Here is a 19,785-nt window from a genome sequence, read left to right on the forward strand (position 1 = left end):
GCATGTCATATTTTGCTGCTTGGTCATACTATCCGTATAAATTGGGCATCATACGACAGTCCATTCCCCGGGCCACTCAACCAAACCTTAATTTGTTTAATCCATTGATACTGGACACAGAAATCGAGTTTTCCCCCAAAACACCCATTTTTTGCGTTTTTTTCGAAATATCGGACATTATTTCGACTACTTCCGGTTTCCGGACCGTTGTTGAAATTGCTTTATCAAGTGGTCTGACTATATAGCTTTATGTTCCAGGACTTTCAGAAATATCGATTTATCCTTTCCAAAAAATATAAGGGTTGGGAAATGGGCAGAAAATTAAAAAAAAATAGAAGATAACTCAAAATGAAACTTATATTTCTGGAATCGGATGGTCTTCAGGTATCCAAAAATGTAAGTCAAATTTGAAAATTTTGAAAAATAACAAAAAATGTCTCTTAAACAACATTTTTCATTTTTTGAACGCTAGAAGTCAGTGATGAAGTTTCGAAATTTCGAAATTTTCAACTGAGAAAAGATTCAGGGTTTCTGAAAATGTCATTTGTATAAAAATAGGTACAGAATTGACGAAGCTACGTGTAATAATATTGCTAGAATTCTTGCTCTTGAAATTAATGATGGCAGTATATTTCATTAATTAATATCTTTGGCAAGTTGGTAGGTTCCCACATATGTAGAATTGTACTAAATCAACTAAGTCTGTAATTGACATATTGTTATATAAAAAAGAGCTATTAAGCCAAAACGTGTCAATAATTTACCACCAGAATTACACGTGAGTGGAATTATTGTAATTGCATCATTTAGCATAAAGTAACCAATCATATCGTTAATTGCATAGGTTCAGGGCCATGAACAGGCTTTCTGTGTGTGATGTCCAGGAGTCTTATAATATATAGTAAAGTTTTAAGTCAGACTTCCATTAGATTCCAGAGAGCTTCCATCTGAGTTCTTAGACAGCCGCGAGGCTGGCTAGGGTGGAGAAATGGTTTTAGCTAGTATTGTTATCTATTATGCTTGTATCCATATGTATTCGGCTATGCTATATAAAAGGTAGAAGCAAACTGTCGCATTGTTATTCCTGGTAAGACAAACGTCTTAAGAAACTGTAAGAAGTAAATACACAACGTGAAGCAGAAGTAAAGACAACTAGAGACAAATTCTAGACGATCACAAGGCTACAGAAATATGTAGTAAGAAAAGATGCATGGGTTCTACGTAGGATGTGGAGACCGGTTCCCCTAATCCGCTCTCCACGTCAGACAGAAAGACTCATGGTGCTACATATTCGATTTGGTGCCGTGCTGAAGTTTCGACCTTTGGGGTAAGAAGTCACTTAGAAGAAGAATACATATTTGAAGACGTTAAGAAGAAAAAAAGATCTGTACAATCCAGCAACAGAGGAAAAATTCTGGTGGAAAAAAAGAAATCTGGTGAAGATATTCGAAAAATTGGGTAAAAACATTTTGTTTGGTAAATTAAATGTGTTAAATTTGTTTAAAGACCAAATAATATTATTTTAAAGTTAAAATCTGATTAGAAACTAAGTATTTAAAATTTAACTGTATAGAGAATAAATTAGAGTCATTCATAAGTTTAGATTGACAGGTTTATTAAACAATATAATATCACTGGTTAGGTGTGTATATTATCGGGTTAACATGACCTGTAGTAAAATTAAAGTTAAAGAGAAAGTTTAGGGAGTAGGTTTTAAAAAAAAAAAAATGTTTTGATATAACTAAGGAATAATAATGATAAGGATAGGGAATAAAGTAAGGAACTAATGTTGTCTCCGGGTCGCAGTAGAAAGACGGCAGATCTAAGGATGACGTTTGTGAGTGATTAACTCTAGTTTCCTAGTTGGCCGTGGTTTCTACTGTGATTCGTTAATTTGTGTTTTTTGTTGTTTCGTATACTATATAATTTTAAGGCCCTTAGTCCAGGCCTTAGAGTTGTTGTAATTTAACTTTTGATTAAAAAGTTAGGTTATGTTGAAAATCCCATAAGGTTCATCTAGGGATGTTGGTTATAGTTTTTCTGGGAAAAAACTAAAATTATTGGCTCGTTAAATTGTGAGATTATCGCAAAGTCAATAATACGAGTTTAATAGGAGGTTAAGGTAAGAGTTACTACTAATAATATTAGACTAATATCAAAATAAAGTTTTTAAAAAAAAATAGGTATAGTTAGTTCTTGGTCTGATGGCAATGACATGTTTGATTGACGGATAAAATTGTACAAACCAATCACACTTAGAAGAAAAAAAAGAAAGTTTCAACTTGATACTATGGTAGCTGAAACAGACCAATACAAATCCAAGAAGAAGAAATGGTTTACCAGTTTACCGAATTGAGATTTCCTGAGACAGAATTTCAAGTGAAACCTGAACTTTATAAATATTACGTAATGTGTTATAGTGTTTTGAAATTAGGACACTTGGAGATTTAAAAAAGACAATTTGTGTTTTCTGTGTTTAGGCTTAGTGAATTTTCATAGGATTTTACAGTAATGAACTTTTTGGAGAACTTTTGCATGCAACTTTTGACTTTTGATTTTTGATTATTTGTGGGTTTTTTTTCATAGCTTTGTTTTATGGTCTAGTAATCATTTATATTTGCCTGATGCATGAATAATTATAGGGTTTAGTACATGGCAGTTTTTCAGAGTCTCCTACCTCTTCATTTTGCATAAATCTTAGAAGACGGGGAGGTGATAATTATATATGTTGATTTTCTAGATTTCTGCTACATTTATGAATACTTATATAACTCTACCTAATACCGTGCAAAAGTCTTTAACAGAGGGACGAATGTAATAATATTGCTAGAATTTTTGCTCTTGAAATTAATGATGGCAGTATATTTCATTAATTAATATCTTTGGCAAGTTGGTAGGTTCCCACATATGTAGAATTGTACTAAATCAACTAAGTCTGTAATTGACATATTGTTATATAAAAAAGAGCTATTAAGCCAAAACGTGTCAATAATTTACCACCAGAATTACACGTGATTGGAATTATTGTAATTGCATCATTTAGCATAAAGTAACCAATCATATCGTTAATTGCATAGGTTCAGGGCCATGAACAGGCTTTCTGTGTGTGATGTCCAGGAGTCTTATAAAATAAATCATAGTAAAGTTTTAAGTCAGACTTCCATTAGATTCCAGAGAGCTTCCATCTGAGTTCTTAGACAGCCGCGAGGCTGGCTAGGGTGGAGAAATGGTTTTAGCTAGTATTGTTATCTATTATGCTTGTATCCATATGTATTCGGCTATGCTATATAAAATGTAGAAGCAAACTGTCGCATTGTTATTCCTGGTAAGACAAACGTCTTAAGAAACTGTGAAGCAGAAGTAAAGACAACTAGAGACAAATTCTAGACGATCACAAGGCTACAGAAATATGTAGTAAGAAAAGATGCATGGGTTCTACGTAGGATGTGGCGACCGGTTCCCCTAATCCGCTCTCCACGTCAAACAGAAAGACTCATGGTGCTACATACGGCCGTTTTTTAATTTTTATGCACCGTACAAAATTCAGCCACTTCCGGTCTGCGCAGAAGTTTCAAAAATAGTTTATCAAGTAGCCACCACATAGTTTCCGATAGAAAATTAGGTCCCATATCGGTATCTGTTACAGGCACTGAGAAATAGGCTCCGGCGAAAAAAAAATATAAAAATAATAATTTTAGTAATCTCAATAGGCTTTCAGAAGAAAGTCTGAAAGCCTAATAATAATAATTTTAGTAAAAACAATAGTCTGAAAGCCTAATAATTTTAGTAATCTCAATAGGCTTTCAGACGAAAATCTGAAAGCCTAATAATAAGAATAATAATTTTAACAAAAACAATAGTGTTCACACAAGCTACGCAGTGTGAAACCCTAATAATAATCTTAACAAAACTACGCAGTGTGAAACCCTAATAATTTTAGTAATTTCAATAGGCTTTCAGACGAAAGTCAGCGTCATGTATTTGTTATTTTACAAATTATGTATACATATAATACTGTACATTTACATGCATTCAACCCAGGAATATTCATAAGGGATTCCTGTAGAAAAATCTCCGCTGTGACAATATACATCTACTTTATGTCGCCCAATTCATTTCAGTGGAAGCCGATATTGAATAAAGCCATTTCACACACACAGACGTGTACATTACATGCGCATGTCATATATTTATACAATGTCCACGAGTGTGTTACATGTAATTCTCGCATTCACTCCGTTATTTTGAGTAGCCTACACTTTCTGAATGATTCCATTCTTTTGTACGAATGCATGACCACTCGGATGAAACAAAAAGACTACTCGGACCATACAAAAGGACCACTCGGACCAATAATAAAGTGTTGTTTTAATAAGTTAATAATTGCATTTGTATTAATATGACTACTCGAATCAATAATAAAGTGTTGTTTTAATTGTTGTTTTAATAAATTGATAATTGTGTTTGTTTTAATATGCATACGTTTTCTTTGAAATAATAAAGTGTTATGTACTTACCCGTGGCATTGTTTCACGGCTACAATTGATACACTATTCGAGGCTTTTGGCAAGTAAAATTAGGTTCAATTGCAAAATGATCACAGTTTGCATGGAAATAAGTAATTATGTTACAAATAGTAAAGAGTTGAACACTGAAATCTTAATCTTATTTTACCAAACAGTTATTCTGTATTTTCGAGCAAAATGCAAGACATTAGTACTGGACTACTCGAACCAGTGTTGTTTTAATTGTTGTTTTAATAAATTGATAATTGTGTTTGTTTTAATATGCATATGTTTTCTTTGAAATAATAAAGTGTTATGTACTTACCCGTGGTATTGTTTCATCATAAAGCACATCAAAGAAAAACAATTAAATTGATGTAATAAAGATATTTGCTAATATGTACTTACCGGCAGCGGATATTCTAAAGTTATGTATATACTTACCTATAAATTGTTCGCCACTTTGTATTGTGATTTAATCATTACTATTACACGATGTAATGTATCTCGGGAAATTCAACGGCGTCTAATAAATGAATGCCCTAGATAATTGAACGGAAAGTCTATTTTTAAACGCATCTCGGGAAATTCAACGGCTCGTCCAATAAATGAACGCCATAGATAAGTGCACGGGTAGTCTATTTTTAAATGCATCTCGGAGAAACTAAAGTCGTTGACATTAATCTAAACCATAGTACTAATTAAACCATTTTTGTTATTCTTCAACGATTTTTATCAATTATCGAACGGGGTTTTGAAATTAAACGGTATGAATAGTAACCAACGCTAAAAAACCCATATTAAACGATACCATATTTGTAGTGTACAGTTATAATACGCTTTCGAGAAAACTCACCAAACAAAGAATACGCACTGTGTCAGTCGTTTTTTAACCCGTTCGTTAATTAACACACCCAGTACAGAAAACTCATCGTCGCAGAGATTTTCACCCCTAGCAATAATTAAATCACCTTTCAGTCAATTTCTCACTCCTGTTAATTAACACACCGTATTTACAGATTTTAGCCTCACAGTATTAGATTTGTTGCGATAATTAGAATTTTACCGATATTCGTACAAATTTACCAAAATCAGTAGATATCTATGCCCTAAACGTACAAATCACACTATTACTACTTCTCAGTGTTATGTGATCTAACGATGGCACCAAGCAGAGAAGTATACATGATGAACAGGATTGGCCCAAAGTTCCTTAGGAATATCCAGCCTGGTGCTTGAAGTAGAGTCTGGCAAGGAACAGCAACCAATCATTTGGAAGGGACGAAGAACCAAGGTCCCTTATACATGTTGTTGTCCATGTAATATAGAACCCTTGACAGTTGGAACTTGATTAAGAGTAAGTGAAAACTTGCAATCCAGGAAAAATTTACCTCATATCACACTGCATCTCTGCTTGGTGCAGAAAAGTAGGACATTAAGCCTCATTTAATTTTCATATTGTCATTATCATTCGTGTCAATAAGTTAATAAATATACATTAACGATAAACAGACCTTATGGTAAAAGGAGAATAATCACTCACCCTCACCTAACATCGCTTCAGACTTTTTGTAGGCTGTGAAGTTTGCCAACTGTCCTTCAATTAAAATCTTGGAAGAGTGATCCTTAACTCTCCTCATGTTTCCATTGGAAAAGTATGATACTGACATAGCAAAAAAAATCTACAAAATAAATAGCCTTACCGTAAAGTTCTACAAGTAATATTTCCATACTTTAATTCCATCAAACCAGCTTCATATAGAGGTAAATAGTGGAATAGTTCACGATGATTTTCTAAATCAGATAAATTAGCCATCTGAAATTAAAAAATAATTAATAAAGCAATTTTATTTTATACAACAAACAGTCCATATACATGTATTAGTTATCATCATTTGAGTTTTACATATATTTCCACTGTTTTTCACTCGAGCGAGGATCACCCCAGCAACATTTCTGTAAAACATTTGCCGATAATAAAAGGTAATGACTTTTCAGTTGTACTAATTACTAACAATATTAACTCATTCAAAATATTCAACTATGGCACTTACATCAGTAGCAGAAACAAACGAATCTTGATCACTACCAGAATCACCATCTAAACTTCTTTGTCGTTCCCGAAGAGCCATATTGGCTTCTGTAAAAGCTGATAGCGCTGTCTCTAATGCAAAATGGTCTGCATGGCGTTCACACTGGCGTTCGTAGTTATCCTGCATCTTATACCCCATATCCAATAATCTCTCTAAACGATGCTGTAACGCTGCAGTGTCTGGGTCCTTAAGAAAAAGTAAAGAAACAGTTAAGAACCAGTTAATATAAGGCATAATCTTTGACATAATTAATAGTAAGTGCAAGAGGATCACACCCACAAGACAAAACCCACAAGATAAACACAGACTTTGCAAACAATAAACAACAAACGTATATATATGTATCAAATAAAGATAATGGATCCTGGGGCCAGCTGTGAGCCTCCACTGCGCTGCACAGTCCTGGGCCTGTAGTGATACAGGCGTCACTTGAAATGACAACAAACAGTAACAATGAGGGAAACAATCCAAGAAAAAAAGAGTTTATAAATGCTCTAGCATATATGTGTACAAATTGAATTGTTCCTTTAAAACATTTTTTCATTATTATTATAAATCACTTAAATAATACTAATACAGAGAGAGAGGGAGAGAGGGAGGCTTTAACCTCCACTCGACACAAACTAGGTCATTTTGGGACTAACATAAGGTTCAGTTTCATTTCAATAATTTGCTTGCACATAGGGGTCTTTAGCAGTGGGAGGAAAACGAAGGACCCAGAGAAAACCCACAAGGTTGGACAGGTGACCCTACTCCTTGTCACATACAACCGCGGAATCAAAACCACGACAGCTGACTCAATGACAGACCTTATGATACAATGCACACACACTAACCATTCGGCCATCCAATACCCCTATAATAATATGACTTTATATTGTAATAACTATGCTAGGTTACACCCTATTGTTTACTCCAGATGGAGTTGTCTCCACTAATGTCAGATATCACACATACATACAGGCAAACCTTTGTCAAAGATAGGTTGCCAGACAACAAACATACGCCCACTGTAGCTAAATCGTCTGAACGGTTGTCAAGGGTTGTCACATATTTATTCTTTTGTAGGTAATTAGGGGAATTTAATAGACAATTTCATACAGATGACGTAATTTTTGTCGTTTGAGGGTTCACAAGGTTCTAAAAACTAAAACAGGGGCCTGACTCTGGAAGTAATCTACAGATATTGTTTTACTAAAATAATGTATATAAATTTCATACAGATCGGATGATAATTTTTGTCGCTCGAACGTTCACAAGGTTCAACAAAGTAAAAAAGGGCCTTAACTCTAGAAGTAACTGACGGAAATTACTGACATTCAATAGGCTTCTTTATTTCACTAATTTAAATGATGCATATGAATTTCAAACAGATTAGGTGATAACTTTTGTCGTTCAAGCGTTCACAAGATTCAACAAAGTGAAACAAGGGCCATAACTCTAGCTGTAATTAGGGGGATCACGTGGCTAAGTGGGTAAGACGCTGGCTCGCTAGCCTTGGAGGTCGGGTGTTCGATCCCTGTCACAAACTTTCATCACATTGGGTTAAACTGTTTGGTTGTGACAGGTCATAACAATCAAGTAGGGTCTCTTGTTATCAGAAAATGGACCATATCGAGGCGAGAGCTCTGATTAAGTATCTGCATAAAAAGGGTCTAACACCGAAAGCATACATGATGATATGGTTGAGACATTAGGAGATGATGCTCCTTCATATGAAACAATTAAAAGGTGGTCAGCTGAATTCAAGCATGGCCGAGACAGCATTGAAGACGAACCACACCCTGGTCGACCAAAAACCGTGTCAACACCTGAAATGGTACAAAAAATCCATGATCTGATAATGAATGACCGGCAAGTTACTGAACCATTCATAGCTGGGGTAGTTGGTATTAGCCAGGAGAGAGTTCATTCTACTATCACTGGAACTTTTGAAATGAGAAAGGTTTCAGCAGGACGTGTGCCAAAGCTTTTGACGCCTGATCAAAAGCGTTCAAGACACATCATGATAGAAGGGAATCTAGCCTTATTTGAAACCGATCCTGACTGCTTCCTAAAACAAATTGTTACTATGGATGAAACTTGGGTCCACCACTTTCAGCCAGAAACAAAAGAGCAGTCAAAACAGTGGAAACATGTGACGTCGCTGACCCCAAAGAAGGCAAAGACTGTTTCATCGGCAGGAAAGGTGATGGCCTCAGTATTCTGGGATTCTGAGTGTGTTCTCATGGTGGATTACCTCCAAAAGGGTCAAACAATTAACGGTAGATACTATGCAGCACTTATAAGGTAGTTGAGGCAAGAAATTAAGACCAAAAGACGAGGAAAGCTGACCAAAGGTGTGATTTTCCACCAGGACAATGCACCAGTGCACAAATCGGCTGTTGCCATGTCAGCAATCCATGACTGTGGTTTTCAGCTTCTTCAGCATCCACCCTTCCCTCCGGATTTAGCTCCATCAGACTTCTATCTGTTTCCTGCTCTAAAGAAATGTCTTTCCGGTAGGCATTTCCGGTCTGACGATGACGTCATTGCCGCTGTGGATGATTTTCTACACACTCAAGACAAAGACTACTACAGAACTGGAATAAAGGCTCTGCAACACCGATGGCAGAAGTGTATTACATTGAAGGGGGACTATGTTTAAAAATAAATGCATTTGATTTGAATTTCTTGTTTCTTTCTGTGTTAGACTCACTACTTATCAATCATCCCTCGTAAAAGATCTCTTGGCAGTTGGAATTCAATATAAGAGTAGGCCGTAGTGCCGCTGCCCGGGCAAAATTCCCCTCATAGCATACTGTATGGCGTATGCCCGTCTTCATTAGCCCCAGTTTAGGAGCAGAACAGTAGGACGTTATACCCCATTTCATTTCATTTCATTTCTAGCTGTAATTAATGGAAATTTGCTGAAACTCAATAGGCTGTTCGTGTCACTAATTTAAACGATACATATAAATTTCATACAGATCGGATAATAACTTTTGTCGTTGTAATGTCGTTCTAGATGTAATTAACGGAAATTTGCTGAATCTCAATAGGCTTGTTTGTTTTACTAATTTAAATGATACATATAAATTTCATACAGATTGGATAATAACTTTTGTTGTTAGAGCATTCACAAGGTACAACAAAGTGAAACAAGGGCCATAACTCACGGCGTAATTAACGGAAATTGCTGAATTTCAATAGGATTCTTCGTTGCACTAATTTAAATGATGCATATCAATTTCAAACAGATCAGATGATAACTGTTGTTATTAGAGCATTCACAAGATTCAACAAAGTGAAACAAGGGCCATAACTCTAGATGTAATTAACAGCAATTTGCTGTTCTGCTCCTAACCTGGGCTAATGAAGACAGGCATACGCCATACAGTGTGCTATGAGGGAAATTTTGCCCGGGCAGCAGCGCTATGGCCTACTCTTATATCGAATTCCAACTGCCAAGGGATCTTTTACGTGCACGCCAATGTGTACACGGGACCTCGGTTACAAGTACACAAACTCACTGACAAGTCTTAAAGTATATATTACGAAACAGTACAAACATACAAATCTAAATTACTGAAACAAAAGTACAAGATTAATGAACTATTTAAACATGTTAAATCCGGATTTCAAGACAAGTCCCTGCAGCCATCTGTAACACAGGAACTTAAGTCTGCGTTCAGAATTTATGGTGAATTATCTGAGCAATTTAAAGAATATCTAATAAGAATTAAGACAACTGAAAGTGAGCAAGAACTGTCAGGTCACAATTATGTCTTTAACTCACTCCGTACACAATTGGAACAAGTTTTCGATGAAGTAACAAACTTTTTATGGGAAAATAAAAGTGAAGGTAAAAGTTCACATGGCACATCAAAAAAATGTTCCGTTAGTTCAGTTTCCTCTAGTATATTAGCAAAGCAACGGAAGAAGGCAGAGACAGCCAAAGTAAGGTTTAATTATGTGAAACAAGAAACTGACTTACAAAAACGTTCAGTAGAGCAAAAAATGCTTCATAAGAAAGAGCAGGTTGAACTAGAAACTGCACGAAAAATACTTCAATCAAAAAGGGAAGTAGACGAAGCGGAAGCTGTACTTCAAGTTATTTCTGATCAGTTGAGTGCCCTAGACCAAGGGGGTTCATACATAGACTCGAAAGAACGAACTGAAAGATATGTTCAAGATCAAAATGACAATTTGCAGATTAAAGAACAAATTCCGCAAGATATGACATCTACTCAAACAAATCGTAAATTAAATTTTCATAATGTATCCACTAATAGTTGTGTAGGTACCGAAAACCAAACCGTTAGAGAACAAGTCCCAAGTATGACACAAGAAGAGACATAACAAGCAAGAAAACTTAACACTGTTGAAGATGTTTCTCGTTATCTCTTAAAGAAAGATATCCTTGTTTCAAGATTATCTAAATTTGATGACAAACCTGAAAATTATGTTGTTTGGAAAAACACTTTTCGTGACATCAGGAATGAAATGGATTCAAATTTTGCCGAAGAGTTTGATCTTGCAATAAAGTGGCTCGGACCCGAATCCAAAAAACATGCCGTAAGTCTCCGAACATCCAACTCAAGGAATCCAGCTGCTGGTCTAAAATTAATGTGGGCAAGACTCAATGAAAGGTATGGAAGCCCAGAAATGATTGATTCTTCTATCAAAAATAAACCTGCTAACTTTCCCAAGGTTACAACCAGAGATAGGGTCAAAATTTATGAACTCGCTGACACATGTGATGAGATTCTATCGCTGAAAAGTGACACTAATTATAGCAATCTTTTAAGTTACTATGATGCCTCAGCAGGCGTGAATCCTATCCTGCTGAAGCTTCTGTCCTTTGTACAGGTCAAGTGGCGAAGTAAGACAATTAATTACAAAAAAGTGCACCAAGTGATTACCCTCCGTTCAGCTTTTTCGTTGAGTTCTTGTATGAGCTTGCAACGACCATGAATGATCCAGCCTTTATATTTGAAGAAAACTTGACTTGTCTTCCCTGTAAAGAGTATCATAAACCATCTTTCAAGGTAGCTGTACATAAAACAGCTGTTTTAGAACCAAAGACTGATAGGCATATTCCACGGTCTCAGTTCAGGTGTCCATTGCATAATGCCCACCACTCTTTAAATACATGTGTAGCCTTTAAGGACAAATCAATTAAAGATAGAAGGAAGATTGTCAAAGATAATGATATATGTTTCAGGTGTATTGATTCAAAGGAGCACAGGGGTTACAAGTGTCCTGTTGCTATCCAGTGTAATGATTGTGGCAGTGACAGACATTCCACAGGCATGCATTATGACTACTTACCTAAATACAATGTACCAACTGACAGTAACCATTTTGATAAACCTACAGTCAAGCATGGTGGGGAGCATACCGAAATGGTATATACTAAATGTACTCAAGTATGAAAAGATAACTCGGTCGGACGATCGTGCGCAAAGATTGTTTTAGCGAAAGTGTTCAGCGGTAAAGACCCAAATCACCACAAACTTGTATATGCCATACTAGATGACCAGAGTAATAGAACCCTGGCAACACCAGAACTCTTGAATGAATTCCATGAATGTGATTCAAAAATAATTAACTATAAATTGTCTTCATGTGTGGGTAATGTTTTGACAACTGGTAGACAAGTTGATGGGCTGATTATTCAGTCTGTTGATGGCTCGTATACATTTGATTTACCTTCTGTGATTGAATGCAGTAACATTCCAAATTCCAAAGAAGAGATAGCGAGCCCAGATTTAGTTAAACATTATGCACATTTAAGTGAACTGGAATGTTTCATTCCACCAATACAAGATGGCTGTGACATATCTTTGCTTATCGGTAGAGACTTGCCTGCCGTACATCAGGTGTCAGATCAACGTATAGGCAGTGAAAATGCTCCATTTGCTCAGCGCCTTCCAATGGGGTGGGTGATCATTGGTGAAGTATGTGTTGGAGAGGTACATGCGTCAACAGACATTAAAGTGAACAAGATAAATATCCTTCGTAATGGTAGACCCACCTTACTAGACCCATGCAAACAGTCAGTGACGTGTACGATTGAAGATTCTTCAATTTTTGATAAAACTCCAGATGATGACAAGGTAGGACTTTCACATGAAGACAGGACGTTCCTAAAATTAATGGACAAACAATTTGAAATGAACTCTCGAGGCCAATGGTCAGCACCATTCCCCTTTAAGACTTTAAGATCGCGACTTCCGAACAACAAGGTACAAGCTGAGAAGAGAGCTAAAATATTAGATAAGAATCTCCACAGGGATATTATCAAACGCGACCATATGATGACCTTCATGACAGGTATTTTAAATAAAGGTCATGCAAAAGTAGCGCCACCTATACAAGAAAATGAGGAGTGTTGGTTTCTACCACTCTTCGGCGTATATCATCCCAAAAAGCCAGATAAGATAAGAGGAGTATTCGACTCATCAGCAAGTTTCCATAACATTTCTTTGAACGAAGTTATGGTGTCAGGCCCTGATCTTACAAATAACCTAATCGGCGTTTTACTACGATATAGACAGGAAAAAATTGCTGTTTCAGCTGATATCGAGCATATGTTCTATTGTTTCTATGTGATACCAGAGCACCGAAGATATTTAAGATTTTTTTGGTAATGAACTTATAGAATATCAAATGTGTGTTCATGTATTCGGAAATCGACTTTCACCCTCAGTTGCAAACTACGGGTTACGGAAGGCTGTTGAAAACGCAGAACCTGAAGTAAAAAACTTTGTTTCAAAGAACTTTTATGTAGATGATGGGCTTGCGTCCTTCTCAAGCGAAGCTGAAGCTTCTACGGTTCTGAATAAAAGTAAGGAAACTTTATTGTGTAACGGAAACATTCGACTTCACAAGCTCGCTTCGAACAGCAAGGAATTCTTAACTAAATTTGATTCCAAGGACTTGGCGAAAGATTTAATTGACATGAATCTAAGTGAAGATTTGCCAATGCAGAATAGTTTAGGACTGGTCTGGGATTTGAACTGTGACAAATTTGTGTACAAGGTTTCATTACAAGATAAACCGTCTACAAGACGTGGTATTCTATCCATCATAAATGGATTATATGATCCACTCGGATTTATCGCCCCAGTTGCGGTCAAGGGAAAGGTTATTCTCAGAAACTTGTTAAGGAACAACCCCGACTGGGATGAACAGTTGTCACCAGACGTTCTCGGTGAATGGAATAAATGGAGGGATTCGTTGTATGCTCTGAATGATGTCAGTATTCCAAGATGCTATGTTCCTGATGGTCTGAATTCTCTTCAAGAAAAACAGGTGTTGGTGTATTGTGATGCATCAGAGTCAGCTATTGCAGCAGTGGCATATATCAAGGGCATTGATAAGAGTAAAAAGGAACATCATGGATTCATTCTTGGAAAAAGTAAGGACGCGCCTTTACATTGTAACACTGTGCCTCGTCTCGAGTTATGTGCTGCCTTGTTAGCAACCCATATAGCTAAGATCATTTCAGAAGAGTTAGCGATACCGTTAAGTGAATTCACATATTTCAGTGACAGTAGAACATTAACAATGAAAAACGTAGATTCTATGTCTATGTGTCTAACAGGGTGGAACGTATTAGACAAGTTTCCTTACCACAACAGTGGAACTATATACCCACTAACTTAAATCCTGCAGATCAAGGCACACGTTTCGTAAATCCCACTGATCTACAGGAAAGTCTATGGTTACATGGACCAATCGCCAAAGCTCAAGAATCGTGAAAGATAAGCGAATACAGTGGTTCTCGCAACAATGAAATATTTCCTCTGATTCAACCGGATGGGGATAAAGAAGTCAGAACAGAAGTTACAACCAATAAGTCTCAAGTTCAAGAACAAGACTGTTTAGGTTCAGATCGATTCTCAAAGTTCTCTTCATTGAAGAGACTAGTTTGTGCTATTATGGTATTGCGAACATTTGTGAAACACTTTAAGAATAGTAGATCTAAAATAACTTCTACTATTAATCACAAACTTGATGAATACAAGAACACCGAGATTTTTGTATTCAAAACTGAACAAAATGAACATTTTGCAAGTGAGATACAGTGTCGACAGAACAAGAAACATGTTAACAAGAACAGCGGTATTTGGGATTTTTAAATATCCATATTTAGATGATAACGGACTTTTACGTGTAGGTGGTCGTCTAAATAATTCGGACATGAACATTAGTCAGAAAAATCTGATAATTCTTCCAGGAAAGAGTCATGTGGCCAAATTATTGGTTTTGCAATATCATGAAGATGCTGTGTAGACACTTCACAGAAGGAGCCGTAAGAGACGCAGGTTTTTGGATAATTGGAGGCAAGAAAATTATTCGCTCTTTATTGTACAAGTGTGTCATTTGCAAAAAGTTACGTGGCAAGTTAGAGGTACAAAGAATGGCCGATTTGCCAGCCGATCGATTGATCCCAGGTCCACCATTCAGCTCAGTGGGTGTAGACACGTTTGGTCCATGGGCTGTAACTGCTCGCAAGACAAGAGGTGGTGTTGCAAATGCCAAGCGATGGGTTTTAATATTCACATGTTTAACCACACAAGCCATACATCTGGAAGTAATTGAAGAAATGTCTACATCATCTTTTATTAATGCGTTAAGGAGGCTCATATCAATCCGGGGAAATGTAAATATTTTCAGATCTGACCGTGGTTCAAATTTTATAGGAGCTACAGATCCTTTAAAAATCGATGTTGTTAATGTCGAAGACCAGAAAGTAAGCAACTTTCTTTTCAACAGAGGCTGTAAGTGGTTATTCAATCCGCCCCATGCGTCACATATGGGTGGCGTATGGGAACGTATGATAGGAATTGTGAGAAAAGTTTTAAATGGTATTATGCTGGAACATGGTAATCGAGAAATTACACATGAAGTATTAGTTACATTCTTTGCTGAAGTATCGGCTATAGTTAACTCCAGACCATTAGTACCAGTTAGTTGTGACCCCAAACAACCGTTCATTCTTTCACCAAACATGTTACTAACACAAAAATCTGGTTCATGTCCATCGTTTGACATAGGTGAATTCAATACCAAAGACATGTTTAAAGCACAATGGAAGAGAGTTCAGTTTCTATAAGATTTGTTTTGGACAAGGTAGAAAGGGGAATTTTTGTGTTGTCTTCAGCAAAGACGAAAGTGGTTAGAAACCAAACCAAACATTATGGAGAATGATATTGTTCTACTCAGAGAAGAGGATGTCCATCGTAACACATGGCCTATGGGTATAGTCGTGAATGCATTAAAGAGTAACGATGACATTGTGCAAAAAGTACAGGTTCACGTATGCAAAGATGGTAAAACCGCGGTATACACTCGTCCCATTAGTGAATTGGTAGTTTTGGTTAGTGAACAGTAACTGTTTTAATATAAATCTACTGAATATCAAATTAAGACTATTTGAACATTTTCAGTGTAAGCTAGTAAAGCTTTTATATTAACTGTTAATATTATATGTTGTTTTATTTGTCAAATGTAAATGGTTTATGTAAGTTTTGTCAGTGACAAATTATCATTGTCAGACGGGGAGTGTAGTGCATATGAAGAAAATTACTGGTCTTAATCCTAGTATGATGAAATTGTAGGTTGGAGTAATCTCCCTAGGAGAGAATGTTTTTGTGGACTCCATCTTTTGAAAAACACATGTTTTGACTGTTTTACTGTCTCTGTATGTGTTGTTATTACAACACATTAGTTTTAAACTATGATAAGAGCTGCATGGTGTAAGTGTTCAATATAATTATATGTTTAACAATTTAAATCAGATAGAAAGCTTAAAATTTTTTAAAGAAAGTAATCGTAAATCAAGTTGTTCATGCCGTCTGGTCTTGCTACAAGAAATACTGTTAAATTATTAAGTCAACTGTTACATAATGGCAACTTGGTTTGTTTATCATAGTTAAGTTATGGTTTCAGTTTGTCTCCATGTTTGTTTACATTGTTTACATGTACTTAAGAGGTTGTTTTATGTTTTATTGTAGTTTTCACGGTAAAATTGGTTCTGCAATAAAGTACAGAAGAATTGGTTTTATCGTTAGCCGATTGATTATCTGTGTCCCATAGAGAGTCATGATATGATGGATATAAATTTCATACAGATCGGTTGATAACTTTTGTCGTTAGAGCGTTCACAAGGTGCAACAAAGTGAAACAAAGGCCATAACATCAGAAGAAATTAACGGAAGTTCTTGAAATTAAATAGCTTCTTCATCTCACTAATGCAAACAACATATATCAATTTCAAAACAATCAGATGATAAATGTAGTCTGTGGAGTGTTCACAAGAAATTGTGGACGATGGACGGACGGACCGACAGCAATATACGACCACATTACTACAGACACGTTACTACAGATGCATATTTTTATTCATATCTATAATGAAAGGCATCTATCTTTTTATATATATATATATATATATATATATATATATATATGTATATAATAAATATTTTTATAATAAATATGTATATAATATATAAGTATATAATATATATGTCTATCTATCTATCTACCGGTATATCTATATATATGCCCATGTTATATATTTTACGTGTGTTGTGTCAACACATTTATTTGTGATTTTTCAAAATGACAATGACTTTGAGGAAAACATTAAATCCCTTACTTACGCAGACTTTCGACAATTTAGTCTCTAATCACGGAATATTAACTTACAGGTATAGCTAGGTATGGTTGGTCGTCAAGGTATGACAATCTCATAATGGCATCTTCCCATAGTGACACAGCACCTGACAATCTCTCCATACCTAGTTGACAGAGTTGTAGAGGGGTCATTGATCCCATATCAACACCTGAATGTGTAATGGTGGATGTTGTAGAAACACCTCCTAGACTAGACAATGATCCTGATAATGATTTTTGTTTCCGTAATAAGGTTTCGAGTGGACTTGCTCCCAATACATGTATGTTTCTTCCATGTACATCTGGAATAAAGAAAATCATAACTATCTTATCGAGAAGGTCTATAAAGCTTGTAATGCAGCTTAGATAACCTTCACATCAGGAGCTGATTCTCTCCACCGCCATCTAGACCACAGATATTTTTGTTAATTAGGCTTTCAGACTTTGTCTGAAAGACTATTGTTTTTACTAAGATTATTATTAGGCTTTCAGACTATTTTTTTTACTAAAATTATTATTAGGCTTTCAGACTATTTTTTTTACTAAAATTATTATTAGCCTATTGAGATTACTAAAATTATTATTAAGCTTTCATATGTATTACATATGAAAGCTTATTGTTTCTGTTAAGATTATTATTATTATTTTTTTTTTGTGTGTTTTATCCACAAATCGGATTTCTCAGAATCTAACCATAGGATCTTTCTGAAACTTTTACCTATCCCTCCAAAAATGGGTGGTGGCTGTTGATTAAATATATTTTCAAAACGTTTTTTTACGCATCCGAAATCACCGAATTTTACGAACGAATGCATTTGACCTACAATGCTGTAACTTTGTGACTATTTGACCTATTTTACTAAATCTTTTTTCTTTGAGTACCTTGAGACAATTACTTAAAATCTGCAGTTTCAGATTTTCGAATTTCGAAAATTCGTCGCTGTGATTTCGAACCGGTATTAATGACCAATTTGACAACTTCTTTAATAGTTGTACGATTTTCATGAAATTTAGCATGTAAGTAGATCTTACCGATGCGACTTCAAAAATATGATTAGAAATTTGCTAAATTATCTCCCCTTAATGAAATTAAGGATCAAAATTTTCAAAAAAATCATTGAAATATAGGTCAGAATGACCTATTTTTTTTTCGATACTAGACAAGTAATTACTGATTCATATACAAAATATGGAGTTTGTCGATTGAACCGGAAATGCCACCATCTTGAAACGTGAAAAGTCTAATAACTTTTGCGATATTGCACTTACAGACATGGGAGTTATATTTTCTGAATCCCTGAAGGAATGCCTAAAAAACGTTCAGAGCAGAATTTTGATTTAGGTCAACTGATGGCCGCCATTTCGAAGTGAATATAAAAAATAGCTAAAAATCGACATTTACGGTCTTCTAAACAAACACAATAGGGCATAGTATGTTCAATACGTCTCCTATTTCTGAAATTAATACATTTCAGGACAGCCGGGATACGGGTCGAATGTTTGGTATTTGAATATTTCAAAAATTCGAATTTCGCCTTTTAATTTTTCTGTGCCGACAAGGTTGCTTTGAGTTAGCTGGTTTTGACTTCACGCATGCGCTACGCTGGAACCAAAGGTACCATGAGTACCAAATTCCGGCGAGGAACTTTTCACGTTGGTACCTATGTACCCTGAAAATTTCAAGGTGATACCTGCATTTGTTCAGCTCGTTCGGCTTTTTACGCCATTTACGGCTTTAGTAATTGCGAAAAAAGTGGAATTTCGCCACGACACCGGCAGCGATTGTCCGAAAACCATGAAGTTTGGACACAATACACCCATTACGCCCATGATTTACTCCAATTTTGATCCGATTAAAAAAAAATAGTTTTAGCAAAAAAAAAAAAGATTTTCGGTCAACTGATGGTCTCCATTTGGAATTGAATATAAAGAACAGTGAAAAATCCACTTGAACAGATGTGAAAATAAACACATTAGGCCGTAATATGTTCAGGATAGCTCGGGATCAAGATCGATTTTTGGTGTTTGAAAATTTTCAAAATTTCGTATTTCGCCTTTGACCTTTTACGTGCCGACAAAGTTGTTTGCAGGACAATTTATGCCTTTTATTTTTAAAAATTTACAAATTTAACCTAAATATTCGAACAGCTAAGGTCAATCTGATTAAAAAAATATTAGTTCTGTTCAAAGTTATTTCATTTATTTTTTTGATATTTTCCTGCCACTTTTTAGTTCTTTCCCGTCATTTTCGTTTCGTGTTCTCATCCGTCCCGTTTTTAAACGGCTTGATCCATTTTTCTGAAACTTTTGGAACGGAAAGTCATTCAGATTACAGCAATCCAAGTCTCAGTTATTTCCCTTTAGTTTTCAGATTATTTTGTTGCCCGGGTGCAATGTTTCTCACTATATTTAGACTTGTAACTTCACGACTTTTTCACCGATATTGATAATTATTTTTTGTTGTTCTTTTTTCTTTTAAGATACTTGATATAATCCATGTCACGTGACGATGAATA

The 19,785-nt window shown here is 35.6% G+C and overlaps 1 protein-coding gene across 7 annotated transcripts in view; it reads right to left on the bottom strand.

Annotated features, from left to right (window-relative positions):
• Positions 1–19,785, bottom strand: part of LOC126830338 (mitoguardin) — a 138,479-nt gene that overhangs the window by 61,540 nt on the left and 57,154 nt on the right. For 5 of the 7 annotated variants that reach the window (XM_050560726.1, XM_050560721.1, XM_050560744.2 and 2 more), the window contains 3 exons: positions 17,303–17,571; positions 6,560–6,784; positions 6,209–6,321 (listed from right to left, as the gene is read on the bottom strand). In XM_050560726.1, the coding sequence (XP_050416683.1) occupies positions 6,209–6,321; positions 6,560–6,784; positions 17,303–17,571 (607 nt within the window). The remainder of the gene's footprint in view (positions 1–6,208; positions 6,322–6,559; positions 6,785–17,302; positions 17,572–19,785) is intronic. The other 2 variants (XM_050560756.2, XM_050560749.1) reach the window with 1 other exon arrangement.

This window comes from Patella vulgata, chromosome 1 (genome assembly GCF_932274485.2).
Source record: "Patella vulgata chromosome 1, xgPatVulg1.2, whole genome shotgun sequence".
In the NCBI taxonomy this organism is placed as follows: domain Eukaryota; kingdom Metazoa; phylum Mollusca; class Gastropoda; family Patellidae; genus Patella; species Patella vulgata.